Consider the following 23,022-nt stretch of genomic DNA (forward strand, 5'->3'; position numbering starts at 1 on the left):
GCCTTAATCCTGTCGGGATCTCCTCAAGAGAAGTATCTGTCTGAATAGAATCAAACAACGCATCAAACCAGTAAGCTGCAGCCTGGTGACAGTGGCAATACATACCGCAGGCTGCCATTGGAGACATTTTCTTTAACAAAGCCTTCAACTTCTTATCCATTGGGTCTTTAAAAGAACAACTATCCTCTATGGGAATAGTAGTCCGCTTAGCCAAAGTGGAGATCGCTCCTTCTACCTTAGGAACAGTCTGCCATGACTCCTTAATGGAATCCGCTATAGGAAACATCTTCTTGAAAATAGTAGATTTTCTCTCCCACTCCCATGCAATAATCTCTGTAGCACGGTCTGGAACTGGAAAAACCTCCACCGTGGAGGGAACATCAAAGTACTTCTTTAGCTTACTAGATTTTTTAGGGTTGAATACAATCGTCGTGTCGGAGTGGTCCAAAGTAGCCAAAACCTCCTTAAGTAATAAGCGAAGGTGTTCTAGCTTAAATCTGAAGTATACAACTTCAGCATTAGAAGACGGAATTACACTATCCGAGTCTGAGATTTCACCCTCAGATGCTACTGACATGTTTTCTTCATCAGAAATTTTTAGAAACGACACCCTGGGTAGCTACAACTTGATCAGAAACCTTACTGATTCCTTAAGTTTCCTTTTACGCCTTCCCTGCAGCACAGGAAAGGCGGACAATGCCTCAGATACTGCAGAGGATACCTGTGTAGCAATATCCTGTAAGGAAAATCCTTCCGGATTATGAGCGGAAACGCAGGGCATGTGGAGACTGAAAAGGTTGGGACGCTTGAGGAGAAAGCTGCAGTATGTCTGCTACAGGAGGCACCTGGGCAGCATCCGCCAAAGCTAATGGTGGCTCATGGTCAAAAATTGTATCCCTAGAACTTAAGGTTCTCTCTATGCAAGAGAAACAAAAAGGTACTGGGGGTTCTACCTGGGCATCATAACAAAGCTGACATGCAACAATCTGCAAGGCCTCTTGTTCCATTATAATAAAACAAAATGACAAGCCAGAAAAATAAATTTTATTTCTTTGAAAACAATAAAATACTGTGCCTTTAAATAGAAATTAAGTCAAGTCTCTGAGTTAGATTAATAAACCCCAGGCAACTCACACACCTCAGCAGTTTACTGAGGTGCCTACCTGCCCTGCAGCCTGAGGAGAAAAATATAAACAATCCGTTTTGACAACTTTTTTCTCTGGACCTGCAACAGAAGCGCTATCTCTTTAACAAAGCAGTCGACAGAAAAAAAAACTCCCCCTAACAAGGCTCCACCCCCCTCTTAGTTTGGAGCGGGCACTAAGCCATAACGGAGCGACATTCACTGCAACTTCACAGTACAGTCCGGATCTCAACTGGAGCTAAAACACCACATGAGCCACCAATAAAAATAAATGTTTCCCCAACACAGTCTCAGTGCCCTGACAAACTGCCCAAATGTAACCCCTACCAAGCTGGGTAATTAACCTACTCTGCTTTAAAATAAAAAAATTCTTTATTGAAGAATACTTATCAGACACCTAAACTTCACCTCCTCCTTGCACTTTAGGCAAAGAGAATGACTTGGGATTGTGGGTAGGGAAGTGATACTTAACAGCTTTTGCTGTGGTGCTCTTTGCCTCCTCCTGCTGGCAAGGAGTGATATTCCCAACAATAATTGATGATGATCCGTGGACTCACTGTGTCATTAGAAAGACATCTTATATAATTTAGGGAATGTTTAAATGTCATAATACAGCTTATACATACAACCTAAAGGGAGTTTTATACTTTTGCATACATAGTACCATCAGAAAGATAGTACAGTACTGTAATCAGACAATTATTTGCATTTTAGATCACAAAAAGCAAACCAAAGACACAGGCAGAGAAGTTTGTGACTAACAGACGGGAAAAAAAGTAATTTTTGATCATTTTATTTTTCAAAAAATATTAATTAAAAAGTTTGGATTTCAGAATAAGTTTGTATTTTGGAATTCTGTATTTTGGGTATTTGTACCTGTACGTATAATATTCTTCAAAGTTTTGCAATAAGAATTTTTTTTTTCAAAATAATATTTAAAAAGCTTTTTATGTTAGATAAATATAGCTGGTATTGAATACTATAACCTTGGTGTATAAGACTGTAAATCTAGCTTCCAGATATGAATAGCTAGTTGAGTCATATATTTTTATAAAACTATGTCTTCTACAGTGAGCCTTAGATTAGTGAGGTACACACATTTTACCATTGTAAGGCAGTCTAGAAGCTCATTATTGGTCATACATTTACTATATGTTATGATACACCACAATGCAGACTGAAAAGAACAAAAACAAAAAACAGAAAGACTAACAGAAGACAGCCACGGCAAAATAAGCTGTTGCAAAACCATGAATACAAATATGAACGTGTATAGGTTCTGCCCAAGTATCTGTTTAATTGATACTGGATCAGATTCTTCTAATTAAACATAAAGTTTCACAAGACAGACACTAGAACGTGTTCTGAAATACCTCAGTATTGGCACAGGATGGATATTCCTCATGAAATATATTAGGCTGTGTTATGTTTTCTATTGGTGGTTTTACATTTTCAATTGTCCCATCTTCCTCAATGTAGAGACTTGGAAGCTGTTCTTTTTCAGGGATAGACCTATAAAACCCTGACTCTTGACATTTCATCTGACACCCTTGGATGATTGAGAGCAGTTCCTCACATACTTCTTCCTCTTGTTCATCAATTGATGTGAGGTTTCTGGGTGATGATGCCACTGTAGCAGACTCGGAGAGGACCAAGTCAGAACTCTCAGTCTCTGATGCATTCACAGTATCTGAAACAATTTCTGTGACTTGTTTTATATTATGTGGTCTCCCTAAATCTGCCTCGTCCACGTATATATCCTGCTTTCCAGTAAAATTTTGATCAGTATCAGTTGCAGACACAGAAGTTTCAAACTGCTGATTTGTGGGAGAGGAAGTAAGTATAGTGTCAGGGAAGGGTGAAGGTACAGGAAGATGGTAACTTGAAATAGTCTTTGGTGAGGTTATTGGAACAAAATGGCCATCTGTAAGGTGGGAAGTTATTTCACTGGAGTTAAATTGTTCAGGCTGGACAACTGTTACTGGCAAAGAGTTTGGCTTCTCTGCACTGGAAACAAAGTGGTCAGGAAAAGGTGGTGGAGTTGGGGCAGGCGTTAATGACGGTGAAGGGCCAACAGTCAATGAAAGCCATTCTGTGGTCACAGCATCTAATTTCCCTTTACTAGTGTCTGTACAAGCAGATGAATCAGGGCTTAATGTAATAGGTGGAGTACGAAGTCTTTTTTGTGTAGACAACTTTAGAAACAAGGAAAAAGTTTAAGAAATAAACGAGGAAAAAATAGACAATATTAAATAAAAATAGAAAAAAAATATGTTAGAGATAAGGTATTTATTTGCATATAAACTTGCTAGAAACTCGTAGCACCTAAGCACAGACCAGTGTGAGAAATCTGAAAAACTGGACATTACCAAGTTTTCAGCAATTAACAAAATGCCAACCTGAGCTACATACCCATAACACGTTTCATGTTAGGTTTGTCATCTATCCTTGGCTGGCTTCTATTAAAGAGTTTATCCCAGTCAAGGATGAAAGATGAGACATTGCCACAGAAAGGAGGGAAGAAATTATAATGTAATTCCTAATGTTTTTTTTTTTTTTTTTTTATAAGAGAAAAAATGCAAATGTGTAAAATGTTTAAATAATATAATAGTGGAAGCAGGCGCATCATCATCTTATTTAAAATCAGAGCAACAGTCTGAGAAACAACAAAGCTGCAATTCACAAAGAATAAAAAATAATAAAAATGGCATACAAGAAGTATTGTAAAAAAGTATATATTGTTATATTGTTACCAGCTAAAAGATAGCTAATATAGACAATTGTAAAGTGTCTATCTATGAGGATTAAAAAAATAAATAAAAAAATGCACTAATCAGAATAATAATCCGTATTCACTGATATTTAAACAAATATAAATACATATTATTACTAGTAAGATTTAATTCAACACTAGGTTCCAATGGAATGTAAAATCCAGCGTGATCTGTTTAGATTCCATAGTACTGTATTGTAGTAGAATGCACGTTAATAAACAAAAAATAAAAACATTTTTAACACATGAATATTTTTTTAAAGAAAAAAAAGGACTATTAGAATAAAAACATATCTTTTGGTACTAGTGAAGAAAAGAATTTATATTAAACGTGCATCTGGCAGTAATAAAAGCATTGTACCCCACAGCTTGGCCAACTGTTCTTAGGCAGCAATTAAACCTAAGCCTCCTTATGTTCTTCTGTGCATAATCAGAGGATAAGGTAGGGTGCCCTGATGCATACAAGTGCTACTAGTTTAGAATCTTCACAAATCTTAGTCCAGAATTCTGTAAAGTGCTGTCTGTATATAAACCAAAAACACCTTATTAACAGCCTTATATTTTTATCTGCAAGGCATTGTTAATTAGCAGGGTGAGAAAAAAAACGTTTTACAAGAACTGTCACAGTTTGCACTAAACAAGTGAGGTTTTGATGCAAAGATGCATTTTGGTAAATATAACAGCGCTCATGGAGATAGTTTTAAAGTGAGCTAAGTATCATGTCTTTTAGTCCACAGCAAAGCAATCGTGTACTTAACAGAAAGCAATTGTGATGTGTTCACCAAAATATGTAGTTAAGGTACTTATCTATAGTCACAGCTAATTCTGTGTTCTCAAAAGAGCACATGAATGTTCACTACAGTATGTAGCTAAGCTATATATCTATAGTCACAGCTAATTCTGTGTACTTACTAATGAGCATGTGATATTCACTACAGTATGTAGCTAAGCTATATATCTATAGTCACAGCTAATTCTGTGTACTTAATAATGAGCATGTGATATTCACTACAGTATGTAGCTAAGCTATATATCTATAGTCACAGTTAATTCTGTGTACTTACTAATGAGCATGTGATATTCACTACAGTATGTAGCTAAGCTATATATCTATAGTCACAGCTAATTATGTGTACTTAATAATGAGCATGTGCTATTCACTACAGTATGTAGCTAAGCTATATATCTATAGTCACAGTTAATTCTGTGTACTTACTAATGAGCATGTGATATTCACTACAGTATGTAGCTAAGCTATATATCTATAGTCACAGCTAATTCTGTGTACTTAATAATGAGCATGTGATATTCTCCACAGCATATAGCTAAGCTATATATCTATAGTCACAGCGAATTCTGTGTACTTAATAATGAGCATGTGGTGTTCACTACAGTTTGTAGCTAAGCTATATATCTATAGTCACAGCTAATTCTGTGTACTTAATAATGAGCATGTGATATTCACTACAGTATGTAGCTAAGCTATATATCTATAGTCACAGCTAATTATGTGTACTTAATAATGAGCATGTGCTATTCACTACAGTATGTAGCTAAGCTATATATCTATAGTCACAGTTAATTCTCTATACTTACTAATGAGCATGTGATACACCACAGTATGTAGCTAAGCTATATATCTATAGTCACAGCTAATTCTGTGTACTTACTAATGAGCATGTGATATTCACTACAGTATGTAGCTAAGCTATATATCTATAGTCACAGCTAATTCTGTGTACTTACTAATGAGCATGTGATATTCACTACAGTATGTAGCTAAGCTATATATCTATAGTCACAGCTAATTCTGTGTACTTAATAATGAGCATGTGATATTCTCCACAGCATATAGCTAAGCTATATATCTATAGTCACAGCGAATTCTGTGTACTTAATAATGAGCATGTGGTGTTCACTACAGTATGTAGCTAAGCTATATATCTATAGTCACAGATAATTCTGTGTACCTACTAATGAGCATGTGATATTCACTACAGTATGTAGCTAAGCTATATATCTATAATCATAGCTAATTCTGTGTACTTACTAATGAGCATGTGATATTCACCACAGTATGTAGCTAAGCTATATATCTATAATCACAGCTAATTTTGTGTACTTAATAATGAGCATGTGATATTCACTACAGTATGTAGCTAAGCTATATATCTATAGTCACAGCTAATTCTGTGTACTTAATAATGAGCATGTGATATTCACTACAGTATGTAGCTAAGCTATATATCTATAGTCACAGCTAATTCTGTGTACTTAATAATGAGCATGTGATTTTCACTACAGTATGTAGCTAAGCTATATATCTATAGTCACAGCTAATTCTGTGTACTTACTAATGAGCATGTGATATTCACTACAGTATGTAGCTAAGCTATATATCTATAGTCACAGTTAATTCTGTGTACTTACTAATGAGCATGTGATATTCACTACAGTATGTAGCTAAGCTATATATCTATAGTCACAGCTAATTCTGTGTACTTAATAATGAGCATGTGATATTCACCACAGTATATAGCTAAGCTATATATCTATAGTCACAGCTAATTCTGTGTACTTAAAGTGAAGGTAAAGTCAAACGCCTTATTATAAATAATTAGAGATATGATGGCAAATAAATGTAACTTTCATTCATCATTTTTTTATAAAACATAAATTACCTGTGATATCTAATCTTTTTCTCATCTAATCGGCTTTCCGAAAAACAACCCGTAATTTTTATTTTTTTTCTAAATTACTATCATGTGCTTGAGAGATCCAATTGATTTTCTGGCCGTTAGGCGGCCGTCAAATTTCATCATAAACATTGCGGTTTACATGCGCATGCGTGACAATTTCTCCTCCTCAATTTGCAAGCGAGCGCGTCCTCGTTTCGCGCATGCGCGATTGCAAAATTATCTTTGTTGTCAGATATAGTATTGAATGAATCGCGCAACTCATTCAATACTATGTTGCCAAGTTTTTTCGCATGCGCAGTAGAGCTAAACAGACCGGATCAACGCCTGCGCAAAGATCACTGTTAATCCGTGCTCAATGTGCACGAGTATGCGAAACAGAGTGTCATAAACCAGGAAATGGAGCGTGGGAGGAGATTATTCAAGGAACGGTAGGAAAAATAAAATTATAAATAGAACAACATAGATCATTTTTTATTAAAAAATAACCTAGCGACTGCATTTGGGGTATTAACAGGAACATAAAAACGATTGCTGGTTAAAAAAACTTTACCTTCACTTTAATAATGAGCATGTGATATTCACTACAGTATGTAGCTAAGCTATATATCTATAGTCACAGTTAATTATGTGTACTTAATAATGAGCATGTGATATTCACTACAGTATGTAGCTAAGCTATATATCTATAGTCACAGTTAATTCTGTGTACTTACTAATGAGCATGTGATATTCACTACAGTATGTAGCTAAGCTATATATCTATAGTCACAGCTAATTCTGTGTACTTACTAATGAGCATGTGATATTCACTACAGTATGTAGCTAAGCTATATATCTATAGTCACAGCTAATTATGTGTACTTAATAATGAGCATGTGATATTCACTACAGTATGTAGCTAAGCTATATATCTATAGTCACAGCTAATTAGATACAAATGTGCTAATGTCCTACTACATGATAAATAATGTACTGTAAAAAAGCAGAATAAGGTAAAAAAAAGTGTGTTTGCCCTTATTGGGAAATTCAGTATTACAGATATTCTTTTCGTGTTTACAATAACATATAAAGATTTTTCCTCATACTTTAATGACAGTTTGTGGCATGGGGTATCTAAGTTAAAACTTATAAAAAGTAATACTATAGACAAAAAGTCATATTTCAAATACCAAGTAGTGAATGCATAAAATCCTCCTAAACTGGTAACTTTTAATGAAGACAGTTGATAAGGAGGCAACCTTTGACTTGTCATGTGACCTCTCTATCGCACACAGCATGTGTGGGAGGCGAATGTGCATGTGCACTACCCTCATAATCGTATAGGCAGCAAAAAATATTTCTTATCTTATTTCAAATGCACTACTGGGCTTTTAGAATAAAGCATTTATGTCACTTTAGCATGTGTAGTGTTATGTACTATGACCGGCTTGATTAGTTTATCAAGCCCAATATGTGTCAGCATTAAAGAGATACTAAACCCACATTTTTTTTCTTTCATGATTCAGATAGAGCATGTCTAAGTAACGTTCGAATTTATTACTATTATCAATTTTTCTTTGTTCTCTTCGTATATTTATTTGAAAAACCAGGAATGTAAGCTTACAAGCCGGCCTATCTTTGGTTCAGAACCTGGGTAGCCGCTTGCTGATTGGTGGCTAAATGTATCCACCAATCAGCAAGTACTACACAGGTGCTGAACCAAAGATGGGCTCCTATGCTTACATTCCTTCTTTTTTAAATAAAGGTACCAAGAGAACAAAGAAAAGCTGAAAATAGGAGTAAATTAGAAAGTTGCTTAAAATTGCTTGCTCTATCTGAATCATGAAAGAAACAAATTGGGTTCAGTGTCCCTTTAAAAACAAACTAGGTCCTGTAATTAACCTTCATGGCCAGTAACAGCAACAGCTCTACTTTCCAGGTGATGGCACTTTCTCTCTACAGTGCTAGATGGGATAATATTTCAAATATTCTGTTTTTCAAGGAAAAGTACCAATCGTGGTGTCAACCAAGGGAGCTGATTGTGACAACAATTTTTACAGGGTTGGTTGATGAGAAACATAACTTGCTTCATTGTATAATTTATTATAATCTGATGAACATTAAAGGGATATGAAGCCCAAGACCATGTGATTTTAAACAACTTTCTAATTTACTTCTATTATCAAATTTTCTTCGTACTCTTTGTATCTTTTGTTGAAAAGCAGGGACGTATGCTTAGCAGCAGCCGGCCCATTTCTGGAGCACTATATTGCAGCAGTTTTCCAAGCATGTTATTCATTTGCAAGAACACTAGATGGCAGCACTATTTCCTGCCATGCATTTATGCAGACGCCTACCTAGGTATCTCTTCGACACAGAATATCATGGGAAGAAAGCAAATTTGATAATAGAAGTAAATTGTAAACTTTTTAAAAAATGTATGCACTGTCTTAATCAGAAAATATTTTTTTTTGGGTTCCACACCCCTTTAATCTCATAACAATCATTCATTTTTTTGTATACGTATAGGCTAATAAATCATACTAAGACCATTAATATCTTATTCTTGATGGAATTATTTTTTAATGAGAAAACAAAACAAAATAACAATATCTTCCAGTTAGTACAAATATAGAAAATAATAAATTATTTGCATTGCATTTAAGAGGATTTGGCAATTACCATCTCATGACATAATACAAGCAAGCTCTAAAAAAGCCAGAGTTAAAGGGACAGTAAACAGATTTGCAATATAAAATATTTGATTATGTGTAGTACAACAAAATGGACAATATATTTGTATTATTTATTTTGCTCCATTTTCCTGTAATTTAAGTCTAAAATGAATGAATACATATCTTTCCATAATTGGATTCAATAGAGATGGTTAGATAAGAACTACCATAATGTTTGTGACTACCCTTGTCTGCTCCAGTAACATATCCAGATCCTCCCAATAAGGCAAGTGGTGGTCTGAGTTTGAAAAACGTTTGCAGCCCATACCAGGATAATATATTCCAAACATTTTCAAACTTACCCAATATGTTATTTTACTGCAAGAATGTAGATACATCTTGTAATTAAAATGTGTTCACTGTCCCTTTAAGAGTCTTGTTTTACCACTGTCTCTTAGGAACTGAAATTTGAAAGCATGTTCAAGAACAGCTAAATAATAAATACAGCAAACACCTCCTCTGAAATTCACAGTCATAAAAGTCTCATATCTAAAGAAATCAAACATAAATAATAAAAATAAAAATATTTGTTAGTATCAAGACAAATATGTTGTGGTCTGTTGAGGAGAAAATATCATTATTAACCATAGCCCTATTGCACCATTAAATGTCACTGAAATGACTTCATATTTGTGGGTACAATATATTCTTATCTTTAAACAGCACATATTAATGTGAATGTAAATGTAATAGAATCATCAAAAATAAAACAACGAGCAAAACTCATTTGCTTGTTTAGCACAACCTACAGCAAATGCAATATAACTAAACCAGTAAACATATAATAACTTTGCACAAATAATATTTGTAAAATCACATGAACATATAGATCTCATAGGACAAAAGTACATTATGATTTATTAGTTAACAGCTGAATACAGCAGTCAGTGTACAATATAAAACGACTTACTGTGGGTGTTCTCACGTTGTGTATTCTCTCACTTGAGTAGCTCTGAGGTATTGTACGATCTGGAGAATCACCAGTGCTTTTGGATGGGCTCTTTTTAACCATGTCCACATAAGAAACAGGGAAGATGCCCTGTCTGTTAGTCCCTGTGATTTTTCCTTCATACCAGTTTTGATCAACTTTCTTTAGAATAGTCACTCTGTCACCCTACAAAAAATGATCAGGAGATCTTACACATCTTTAGATTTATGTATAAAATGAAGAAACTTAATGTTATCCTGGCATTTCTCTTTGTAACAGATAAAATATGTATGTGTTATAAGTGGAGGGCAGCAAAATGCATTGGTCCGAGTGTATGTGCTTGTGTGTATGTGTGCACGTGATTGTGTGTGTGTGCGCACCTGCTTGTATGCATGTGCGCACCTGCTTGTGTGTATGTGCGCATGTGATTGTGTATATGTGTGCACCTGCTTGTGTGTATGTGCGTACGTGATTGTGTGTATGTGTGCACCTGCTTGTGTGCACCTGCTTGTGTGTATGTGTGCACCTGCTTGTGTGTATGTGTGCACCTGCTTGTGTGTAAGTGTGCACCTGCTTGTGTGTATGTGTGCACCTGCTTGTGTGTATGTGTGCACCTGCTTGTGTGTATGTGTGCACCTGCTTGTTTGTATGTGTGCACCTGCTTGTGTGTATGTGTGCACCTGCTTGTGTGCGTGTGTGCACCTGCTTGTGTGCGTGTGTGCACCTGCTTGTGTGCGTGTGTGCACCTGCTTGTGTGCGTGTGTGCACCTGCTTGTGTGCGTGTGTGCACCTGCTTGTGTGCGTGTGTGCACCTGCTTGTGTGCGTGTGTGCACCTGCTTGTGTGCGTGTGTGCACCTGCTTGTGTGCGTGTGTGCACCTGCTTGTGTGCGTGTGTGCACCTGCTTGTGTGTATGTGTGCACCTGCTTGTGTGTATGTGTGCAACTGCTTGTGTGTATCTGTGCACGTGCTTGTGTGTATGTGTGCACCTGCTTTTGTGCATGAGTGCACCTGCTTGTGTGTGTATGCGTGCACATGCTTGTGTGCCCATGCTTGTGTGTGTGTGCACATGCTTGTGTGTATGTGTGCATGTGCTTGTGTGTGTGTACGTGCTTGTGTGTAATGTGTGCACGTGCTTGTGTGTGTGGAGATGGAGCACAGTAACTTTTTGTGTTTCCCACGCCATATTAAATGCCAAGGGTGACTATTTTCTAAAGTTAAAGGATAAAGAAGAGCTGGGCATGGTTTGTATAAACTATATAAGTTAAAGTAGCCAAGGCAGGATAAAGATAGCATGTGAGACAGAATAAAATGACAATCGCATAATCCAGACAGTGAAAATGACATATTTTTCTGGTCACAACATGTGGAGAGTTTATATTTAATAATGCTGAAACTATGTAGTGTCATTTGTAATACATGTACAGTATATTATGTATATTTCTAAAACAGGTGCATTTACCTTTTTAAGTGTTAGCTCCACATTTGTGTCAGCAGTGAAATTGTATTTGGCCAATGCTTCTCCAATTTCTCGAACTTGTGCTGGAGGTGGAGGTCGAACTGGCTGTGATCTCTCTGTTGGGCTAATTTTCTAGAGAAGGACACCAATTGCGTACAATAAAATCAAACTCACTCATGTCATTGTTTTTTAAAGGATGCATGTAGGATGGAAGTTACATACCTCGACATATGATACTGGGAATATCCCTACTCTTCCGTAATGTTCCCCTTCATACCAGTTCTTGTCTATTTTCCTGAGGATGTATACGGTATCTCCCTTCTTGAAAGAAAGTTCTCTACAAAACAAATGTTACCTATGAATTTCCCAGAAATATTTGTGTTGAAAACAATTTACTCATTTATGGTTAAAGACTGGAAAACAGAAAATGTATCTGACCGGCACAGTCCCTTTGTATATTGTTATGTGCTAACTGAAGTGAAATATACAAAATATTCCCTTCTAGACAATAATGGTTTAGGTACCCAGAGTGAAGAATATATTGACCATTCTTTATTAGTACCATATTGTGTTGCATATAAGACATCAGAAGTAAAATACCATTTACAGGGAATGTTGGTAAAACATCCTAAAGTTGAAAAAAAAAAACATTGTTTCTCCAACATTGGTGTGTCCGGTCCACGGCGTCATCCTTACTTGTGGGAATATCTCTTCCCCAACAGGAAATGGCAAAGAGTCCCAGCAAAGCTGGCCATATAGTCCCTCCTAGGCTCCGCCCACCCCAGTCATTCTCTTTGCCGTTGCACAGGCAACATCTCCACGGAGATGGTTAAGAGTTTTTGGTGTTTAAATGTAGTTTTTTATTCTTCTATCAAGTGTTTGTTATTTTAAAATAGTGCTGGTATGTACTATTTACTCTGAAACAGAAAAAGATGAAGATTTCTGTTTGTGAGAGAAAGATGATTTTAGCAGACAGTAACTAAAATCGATTGCTGTTTCCCCATAGGACTGTTGAGATGAAGTAACTTCAGTTGGGGGAAACAGTTAGCAGACTTTTCTGCTTAAGGTATGACTAGCCATATTTCTAACAAGACTGTGTAATGCTGGAAGGCTGTCATTTTTCCCCTCATGGGGATAGGTAAGCCATTTTCTTAGTCTCAAACAGAATAAAGGGCTTAATATGGGCTATAAAACTGGTAGACACTTTTATGGGCTAAATCGATTGCTTTATTTGGGCATTTTATACATGTTTATGATGATATTTCACATTTATAAGCTTGGGGAATGTTTTTTAACGGCAGGCACTATGTTAGACACCTTTTCCAGTCAGGGAGGGCCTTCCCAGTTGTAGGCTGAGCCTCATTTTCGCGCCTTTACTGCGCAGTTGTTTTTGAGAGCAAGACATGCAGATGCATGTGTGAGGACCTGAAAATAGCTGGAAAAGTTTCTAGAAGGCGTCATTTGGTATCGTATTCCCCTCTGGGCTTGGTTAGATCTCAGCAAAAGCAATTCCTTCATTGTTTTTCACATATTCAGTAATAAAGTGTTTCTGTTTAAAATTTAAAGAGACAGTAACGGTTTTGTTTTAAAACGGTTTTTGTGCTTTATTAACAAGTTTAAGCCTGTTTAACATGTCTGTGCCTTCGGATAAGCTATGTTCTATATGTATGAAAGCCAATGTGTCTACCCATTTAAATTTGTGTGATAGTTGTGCCATAGCGTCCAAACAAAGTAAGGACAGTACTGCCACAGATAATGAAATTGCCCAAGATGATTCCTCAGATGAGGGGAGTAGACATGATACTACATCATCTCCTACTGTGTCTACACCAGTTTTGCCCACGCAGGAGGCCCCTAGTACATCTAGCGCGCCAATGCTTATTACCATGCAACAATTGACGGCTGTAATGGATAACTCCATAGCAAATATTTTATCCAAAATGCCTGCATATCAGAGAAAGCGCGATTGCTCTGTCTTAAACACGGAAGAGCAGGAGGGCGCTGATGATAATTGTTCTGTCATACCCTCACACCAATCTGAAGTGGCCATGAGTGAGGTTTTGTCAGATGGAGAAATTTCAGATTCAGGAAAAATTTCTCAACAAGCTGAACCTGATGTTGTGACATTTAAATTTAAATTAGAACATCTCCGCGCACTACTTAAGGAGGTGTTATCTACTCTGGATGATTGTGACAACTTGGTCATTCCAGAGAAATTATGCAAAATGGACAAGTTCCTAGAGGTTCCGGTGCACCCCGACGCTTTTCCTATACCCAAGCGGGTGGCGGACATAGTGAATAAGGAGTGGGAGAAGCCCGGCATACCTTTTGTTCCCCCTCCTATATTTAAGAAATTATTTCCTATGGTCGACCCCAGAAAGGACTTATGGCAGACAGTCCCTAAGGTCAAGGGGGCAGTTTCTACTTTAAACAAGCGCACTACTATTCCTATCGAGGATAGTTGTGCTTTCAAAGATCCTATGGATAAAAAATTGGAAGGTTTGCTTAAAAAGATTTTTGTACAGCAAGGTTACCTTCTACAACCCATTTCGTGCATTGTTCCTGTCACTACTGCAGCGTGGTTCTGGTTCGAGGAACTAGAAAAGTCGCTCGGTAGAGAGACTCCATATGAGGAGGTTATGGACAGAGTTCACGCACTTAAGTTGGCTAATTCTTTTATTTTAGATGCCGCCTTGCAATTAGCGGCGAGAAATTCAGGGTTTGCAATTGTGGCGCGTAGAGCGCTTTGGCTAAAGTCTTGGTCAGCGGATGTGTCATCCAAGACAAAATTGCTTAACATCCCTTTCAAAGGTAAAACTCTCTTCGGACCAGAATTGAAAGAGATTATCTCAGACATCACTGGGGGAAAGGGCCACGCCCTTCCACAAGATAGGCCGTTCAAGGCCAAGAATAAGTCTAATTTTCGTTCCTTTCGCAATTTCAGGAACGGACCGGCCTCGAATTCTGCATCCTCTAAACAAGAGGGTAATGCCTCACAACCCAAGCCAGCCTGGAAACCTATGCAGGGCTGGAACAAGGGTAAGCAGGTCAAGAAGCCTGCTGCTGCTAACAAGACAGCATGAAGGAGTAGCCCCCGATCCGGGACCGGATCTAGTAGGGGGCAGACTCTCTCTCTTTGCTCAGGCTTGGGCAAGAGATGTTCAGGATCCCTGGGAACTAGAAATAGTTTCTCAGGGTTATCTTCTGCAATTCAGGGAACTACCCCCAAGGGGAAGGTTCCACATGTCTCACTTATCCTTAAACCAAATAAAGAGACAGGCGTTCTTAAATTATGTAGAAGACCTGTTAAAAATGGGAGTGATACACCCTGTCCCAATAAAAGAACAGGGAATGGGATTTTATTCAAATCTGTTCGTAGTTCCCAAAAAAGAGGGAACATTCAGACCAATTTTGGATCTGAAGATCCTAAACAAATTTCTCAGGGTACCATCGTTCAAAATGGAAACCATTCGAACGATTCTACCCACTATCCAGGAAGGTCAATTTATGACTACCGTGGATCTAAAGGATGCGTACCTACATATTCCTATCCACAAAGAACATCATCAGTTCCTAAGGTTCGCCTTTCTGGACAAACATTACCAGTTTGTGGCCCTCCCATTCGGGTTAGCCACTGCTCCAAGGATTTTCACAAAGGTACTCGGGTCCCTTCTAGCGGTTCTAAGGCCGAGGGGCATTGCAGTAGTACCATACCTGGACGACATTCTAATACAAGCGTCGTCCCTGTCAAAAGCAAAGGCTCATACAGACATTGTTCTGGCCTTTCTCAGATCGCACGGATGGAAGGTGAACGTAGAAAAAAGTTCTCTGTCTCCGTCAACAAGAGTTCCCTTCTTGGGAACAATAATAGATTCCTTAGAAATGAGGATTTTTCTGACAGAGGTCAGAAAATCAAAGCTTCTAAGCGCTTGTCAAGTTCTTCATTCTGTTCCACGTCCTTCCATAGCTCAGTGCATGGAAGTAGTAGGGTTGATGGTTGCAGCAATGGACATAGTTCCTTTTGCACGAATTCATCTAAGACCATTACAACTGTGCATGCTCAAACAGTGGAATGGGGACTATACAGACTTGTCTCCAATGATTCAAGTAGATCAGAAGACCAGAGATTCACTCCGTTGGTGGCTGACCCTGGACCATCTATCCAAGGGAATGAGCTTCCGCAGACCACAGTGGGTCATTGTCACGACCGACGCCAGTCTAGTGGGCTGGGGCGCGGTCTGGGAATCCCTGAAGACTCAGGGACTATGGTCTCGGGAAGAGTCTCTTCTCCCGATAAACATTCTGGAACTAAGAGCGATTTTCAATGCTCTCAGGGCTTGGCCTCAACTAGCAAAGGCCAGATTCATAAGATTCCAATCAGACAACATGACGACTGTTGCGTATATCAATCATCAGGGGGGAACAAGGAGTTCCCTGGCGATGAAAGAAGTGACCAAAATAATACAATGGGCGGAGGAACACTCCTGCCATCTATCTGCGATCCACATCCCAGGTGTGGAAAACTGGGAAGCGGATTATTTGAGTCGTCAGACTTTCCATCCGGGGGAGTGGGAACTCCATTCGGAGATCTTTGCCCAACTGACTCAATTATGGGGCATTCCAGACATGGATCTGATGGCGTCTCGTCAGAACTTCAAGGTTCCGTGTTACGGGTCCAAATCCAGGGATCCCAAGGCGACTCTAGTAGATGCACTAGTAGCACCTTGGACCTTCAACCTAGCTTATGTGTTTCCACCGTTTCCTCTCATTCCCAGGCTGGTAGCCAGGATCAAACAGGAGATGGCCTCGGTGATCTTGATAGCTCCTGCGTGGCCACGCAGGACTTGGTATGCAGACCTGGTGAATATGTCATCGGTTCCACCATGGAAGCTACCTTTGAGACAGGACCTTCTTGTTCAGGGTCCATTCGAACATCCAAATCTGGTCTCCCTCCAGCTGACGGCTTGGAGATTGAACGCTTGATTCTTTCAAAGCGTGGGTTTTCAGATTCTGTGATAGATACTCTGGTTCAGGCCAGAAAACCAGTAACTAGAAAGATTTACCATAAGATATGGAAAAAATATATCTGTTGGTGTGAATCCAAAGGATTCCCATGGAATAAGATAAAAATTCCTAAGATTCTCTCCTTTCTACAAGAAGGTTTGGAGAAAGGATTATCTGCAAGTTCTCTAAAGGGACAGATATCTGCTTTATCTGTCTTACTACACAAAAGACTGGCAGCTGTGCCAGATGTTCAAGCATTTGTTCAGGCTCTGGTTAGGATCAAGCCTGTTTACAGACCTTTGACTCCTCCCTGGAGTCTAAATCTAGTTCTTTCAGTTCTTCAAGGGGTTCCGTTTGAACCTTTACATTCCATAGATATTAAGTTACTATCTTGGAAAGTTTTGTTTTTAGTTGCTATTTCTTCTGCTAGAAGAGTTTCTGAGTTATCTGCTTTGCAGTGTTCTCCGCCTTATCTGGTGTTCCATGCAGATAAGGTGGTTTTGCGTACTAAGCCTGGTTTTCTTCCAAAGGTTGTTTCTAACAAGAATATTAACCAGGAGATAGTTGTTCCTTCTTTATGTCCGAATCCTGTTTCAAAGAAGGAACGTTTGTTACACAATTTGGACGTAGTCCGTGCTCTAAAATTCTATTTAGAGGCTACAAAAGATTTCAGACAAACATCTTCTTTGTTTGTTGTCTATTCTGGTAAGAGGAGAGGTCAAAAAGCGACTTCTACCTCTCTTTCCTTTTGGCTTAAAAGCATAATCCGATTGGCTTACGAGACTGCCGGACGGCAGCCTTCTGAAAGAATTACAGCTCACTCCACTAGGGCTGTAGCTTCCACATGGGCCTTCAAGAACGAGGCTTCTGTTGACCAGATATGTAAGGCAGCGACTTGGTCTTCACTGCACACTTTTGCCAAATTTTACAAATTTGATACTTTTGCTTCTTCGGAGGCTATTTTTGGGAGAAAGGTTTTGCAAGCCGTGGTGCCTTCCGTTTAGGTGACCTGATTTGCTCCCTCCCTTCATCCGTGTCCTAAAGCTTTGGTATTGGTTCCCACAAGTAAGGATGACGCCGTGGACCGGACACACCAATGTTGGAGAAAACAGAATTTATGCTTACCTGATAAATTACTTTCTCCAACGGTGTGTCCGGTCCACGGCCCGCCCTGGTTTTTTAATCAGGTCTGATGAATTATTTTCTCTAACTACAGTCACCACGGTACCATATGGTTTCTCCTATATATTTTCCTCCTGTCCGTCGGTCGAATGACTGGGGTGGGCGGAGCCTAGGAGGGACTATATGGCCAGCTTTGCTGGGACTCTTTGCCATTTCCTGTTGGGGAAGAGATATTCCCACAAGTAAGGATGACGCCGTGGACCGGACACACCGTTGGAGAAAGTAATTTATCAGGTAAGCATAAATTCTGTTTTTAGATAGCAGTTATATTTGGTCAGAAATTGGAAAATCCCATAAGTCCCTCTCTGGAAAATCTAAAACTATAACTCTCAACCAGAGATGGAAGAAGACTTTGAGAGACATAGAGACCCTATATTTGCTGCACTACATGCTTTGTTATAAATTATGCATATTTTTAAAAATAACTTCTAATTAAGTGGTTTTTTTTATTATTGTTTAATGAAATAAGTAAACAAGCCATTTGTCATAATACTGCAATAAATAAATACAATATATATATATAAATATATATTATATATATATATATATATATATATATATATATATATACACACATATTTAACATCTTGTTAAAATGTTTACGATCTATTAAATGGCTTCTAGATGCTTGAATATTTTGGAGACCATAGAATTATATCATATGGAGTTATTGTAAATGCTGTGATATTGGTTGTAATATGATATAGTTCTGTTAATGGATTATGAGTGGCGTGCTAACTGTTGTGTGAAAGCGAAAAGTAAATATTACTCGTACTACTAATTGAAATTAAACGTGTTTGTTTGAGCAACATTGAATCTAATGGGTGTCGGGTTAGCATGACTTCAGAGCTCTGGTTAACTGTTATGCGAGACAAAAAACACATAACAAAAATACATTGTACAGTTACCCTCATAATAACACTGTCTAATAAACATTATTAAAAAATATTGCATACAAATGTTATAAGAGCTCAAAGATATGATGTCTCAGGTGTTAGAGAGAAAACATTGAATGCAAAGGGCTTTATCATAGAGATATACAGTATCTCACAAAAGTGAGTACACCCCTCACATGTTTGTAAATATTTTATTATATCTTTTCATGTGACAACACTGAAGAAATGACACGTTGCTACAATGTAAAGTAGTGAGTGTACAGGCTGTATAACAGTGTAAATTTGCTGTCCCCTCAAAGTAACTCAACACACAGCCATTAATGTCTAAACCATTGGCAATGTACTGTAAATATGTTCTAAGTAGTTTTAAATAGATATTCCTATATATATCTGTATATATCTATATCTATATATAATGAGAGCGAAAGAGACATTGGAGTCCTCTCTAGTCAAACACTTAGTGAAAAACTAATAGTTGATCAAGATTAGCATAAAGCAAAGAAAATATAAATATACGTTTACTTACTTTGGAGACTGGGCTTTAAAATCATACACTGCTCTGGCAACCTGAGAATAAAAGAATAAATAAATTAAAAAAAAAAAAATATTATAATATAATATATTTCCTTTTAATTATACAATCATGTGACAAAATAAAAAAAAATTCTCTTTGATTTTTAATTATTTGTATTGAACAATTTAGATAGAAAAACCTAAATCAACCATGGGACACTTGTTTTTGTTTTAAAAGATGTATGACTGGATTGTTCTATAATATCTTAGCCCTGAAACTAAGCTTTTAGAACATTTATTTTGTGTGGGGTTTTTTTTGCATGGAAGCTTTGCGCTTAATAGAGCAGCTACGTTTCTATAGGCTCCAATTTTAGCCTCTTTCTCATACCGCGAGACCCTAGCACAGCGAAGGGAGTAAGTCGCGCAGCAATGGGCAGAAAATTGTAAATATATGTATAGTATATACACATAAATATATATGTATATAAGCATATAAATATATATTTACAGGCAAAACACAGTTTCCCATAGAACGCAATGTAAAGGCACCTTTTCTAACACCCCACACCTGCTCCATTTAACCCCTATAAACTGCTTAGTGCAGTTATTTTTCTTTAATTTTAAAAATGCTATTTTTTTTATTGATTAAAAGCCACTACACACATTATTTTGGGGGCAACTGGGGCACATTTTTAAAAATTAACCAGGTCGCGGTAGCAATAACAAGCCACTTGGTTATTTATTGCGCGTGTGTAAACGTGCGAATCGGCCTGTTTGCGGGCACGCAATAAATTAGCGCTCCACTTGTAATCTAGCCCCTTAGATTAGAGTACAAAGTCCTGTTAAATAATCTAACAAAACTAATGAAAAAAGGGACATTGCATCTCCCCTTTGATGTGTTCCCAATGATACATTTTACCTGCTAATGCATTTTATTTTATTTATTTATTTTACAAATAGCCCCTTTACTTTGTAACCTAAAATAACTACAGTTGAAAGTCACCTGGCTAAAGACCGTGAAGCGAAATGCACTTAGTAATACTGGCCTTCAAATAACAGACGGCGCGTTCAAATATCTGGGCATTCATATACACGTAGACCCAAATAAACTATACCCATTAAATATAAGCAAAAATCTTTTAAATATACGGAATATGTTGCTTGGATGGGACAAACTTCCCCTATCCTTGACGGGCAGGATACATCTCTTTAAAATGATAGCCCTACCCAAAATAGTTTACCCTTTGCAGATGCTTCCATTAATGCTAACACAACGAGAAGCAATACAATCTGCCCTAGGTCAATTCATATGGAAAGGAAAGAAACAGAGGATAAGCAGGCTTAGCCTGGTTATGCCATTTACTAAGGGGGGGCTCTGCCTCCCAAACATCCTTTGGTACAATTGGGCGACCTTGACCAAGATAGTGTTAGACTGGTTAGTTGGGAACGAAAAATGTATAATCCCCACATTAGAGTCAGGTCTCACGTACCCGAAACACTTAGCCTTCCTACCTCATACAAAGTTGAACTCTCTGCCACCTGAAATCCAACAGCATGTTTTATTTAGAGACCCTCTAAGAGCATGGGCAAAATTGTGTAAGTTGTGGGGAAAAGAATTAACTAGTAGCAAATTTCTCCCTATCCAGGGCAACCTATCCTTTTTACCAGAATACACCACAGACGTGTTTACAACTTGGAAAGACAAACACCTCACCATAATTGGACAACTATTTAATCCATTGACACTAGATATTCATCCTTTTCAGGAACTACAAAACACCTATCAAATACCGAATACACATAGGTTTGCATATCTCCAATGTAGGCATTATGTAGCAAAACTTAAATCAGAGGGCCTGCTCACTGTGGAAAACAATCATATTAACACTTTATGCTCGTTAGCTAAACAGGGCACATACAAACTAACGAACACATATGACCTCATCCTTAAACACCATGACACTTTGACCACCCAAAAGATGTCACTAAAATGGTCCACCTGCAGAGACATAGAAATTGGAACAGCTGACAACCAGTTTTGAAGAAGTTAGGAATGCAACACTATCAGCAAACCTGAGAGAAACACATACAAAAATTCTCCAACAAGCATATATTACCCCGGCCCTTAGATCCAAGTGGATACCCGATGCAGAAGATGTCTGCATCAAATGTAAACTAGCAAAACCTGATTGGATTAATCTGTTTTGGGACTGTCCCAAACTAAAATGGTTCTGGAATAAGATTTTAACTGCAAGACAGCTGATATTACAACACTGGGCAGAAAAGAAATCCCCACCATTCCAAAAATTCCTCACTAGGTTACACACCCAGATGCTCATAGAGCAGGCAGATGTCAAAGGGAATATTGAGAAGAGAATATCTAGATTCATTAAAAAATGGGAACTATACTTACTGTACCTACCAGACAATGTCAGAGAAAGAGTCCTATACCCATTTAGAAATTATGAATTTATTTTAAAAGAGAACCTTAAGGGAAACTGGTGCTTCTTGAACAATAATATATAAGCTGTCTAGGCACATGACGAACACACACTCCATACTCATACTGTCATGGAGAGATGCTCTGGGGCTGGTGGTCTGCGGGTGTCCCGGGTAAGTACGGCCAGCTCTAGGCTTTGTTGGTGCATAGCACTTTACTTTAATTTTCTTGTTTGTTATATTTTATTAATGTTTATTGTTTATAATGTTTTGAAGAAAAAGTAAAAAAATGAGAGGGGACAGCATGACCTATGGCGTATTCATCGTGTTGATACAGGACCAGTATGAATCTTCCAATGGACTATAAACTATCATCAGAGTCCTGTGTTTAACGATATGTAAAAAACCTTTTCTATGAGTGTAAAACACCTTTCATGGTCATTGGTTCATGTAAAAAAACTTCTCTTAGTATATAAATAAAGTTTAAAAAAAAATAAAAAAAATAACTACAGTTGAAAAAGCCAACTATACTGAAAATTTTAGTACATCAATATTGGCAACAGAAAATTTTATTGTAGACTGTCTCTTTAAGTGACAACAGATAGTATGTGAGGACAGAGAAAATAAAAAAAGGGGATATCAAAAAATCAACCCCAAAATAATCCCTATCACATTTTTAAATTTTATAATTTAAATAATAAATTAGTGATGAAAACACAACAGGTCTCTTGTTGAGAAAAGCAAATAAAAAAGCATGTGACAAGAGGCTGTCTTTAGTGGCTTAGAAACAGGCAGAAATTTAGAGATTTAAATGTTATTAACATAACAATGATGGTTGTACAAAGCTGGAGAATGGGTAGTAAAGGCATTATGTATCTTTTTAAACAATAACAATTTTAGTGTGTCCCTTTAAAAATATTTATATAGCATGCATTTAAACTGTTTTGTTAACTAAATAAGATCCATAGACTTATTGTATAGGCCATTAGCACATCTAGGAAAGTATCCACACTTTCCCCAGAAGTTACCGATGCACCAGAGGATTCTGGATAAGATATACAAATTAGATATACATTTCATGCTTTTTCTTCCAGTACTGTGTGGTTAAAGGGACAGTCTAGTCAAAATTAAACTTTCGAGATTCAGATAGGGCATACAATTTTAAACAACTTTCCAATTTACTTTTACCATCAAATTTGCTTTCTTCTCTTAGTATTCTTTTTGAAAGCTAAACCTAGCTAGGCCCAAACAGATTTCTAAACTGTTGAAAAC

At 37.6% G+C, this 23,022-nt stretch overlaps 1 protein-coding gene and 1 long non-coding RNA gene across 3 annotated transcripts in view; one reads left to right on the forward strand and one right to left on the reverse strand.

The window, feature by feature from the left end:
• The window catches only part of SORBS2 (sorbin and SH3 domain containing 2), a 551,268-nt gene that overhangs the window by 63,268 nt on the left and 464,978 nt on the right, over window positions 1-23,022 (reverse strand). For both annotated transcript variants that reach the window (XM_053703892.1, XM_053703891.1), the window contains 5 exons: window positions 19,325-19,365; window positions 11,939-12,053; window positions 11,720-11,848; window positions 10,241-10,444; window positions 2,518-3,339 (listed from right to left, as the gene is read on the reverse strand). In XM_053703892.1, the coding sequence (XP_053559867.1) occupies window positions 2,518-3,339; window positions 10,241-10,444; window positions 11,720-11,848; window positions 11,939-12,053; window positions 19,325-19,365 (1,311 nt within the window). The remainder of the gene's footprint in view (window positions 1-2,517; window positions 3,340-10,240; window positions 10,445-11,719; window positions 11,849-11,938; window positions 12,054-19,324; window positions 19,366-23,022) is intronic.
• The window catches only part of LOC128650165 (uncharacterized), a 232,235-nt gene that overhangs the window by 16,344 nt on the left and 192,869 nt on the right, over window positions 1-23,022 (forward strand). The window lies entirely within an intron of this gene.

This window comes from Bombina bombina, chromosome 2 (assembly GCF_027579735.1).
Source record: "Bombina bombina isolate aBomBom1 chromosome 2, aBomBom1.pri, whole genome shotgun sequence".
NCBI lineage: Eukaryota > Metazoa > Chordata > Amphibia > Anura > Bombinatoridae > Bombina > Bombina bombina.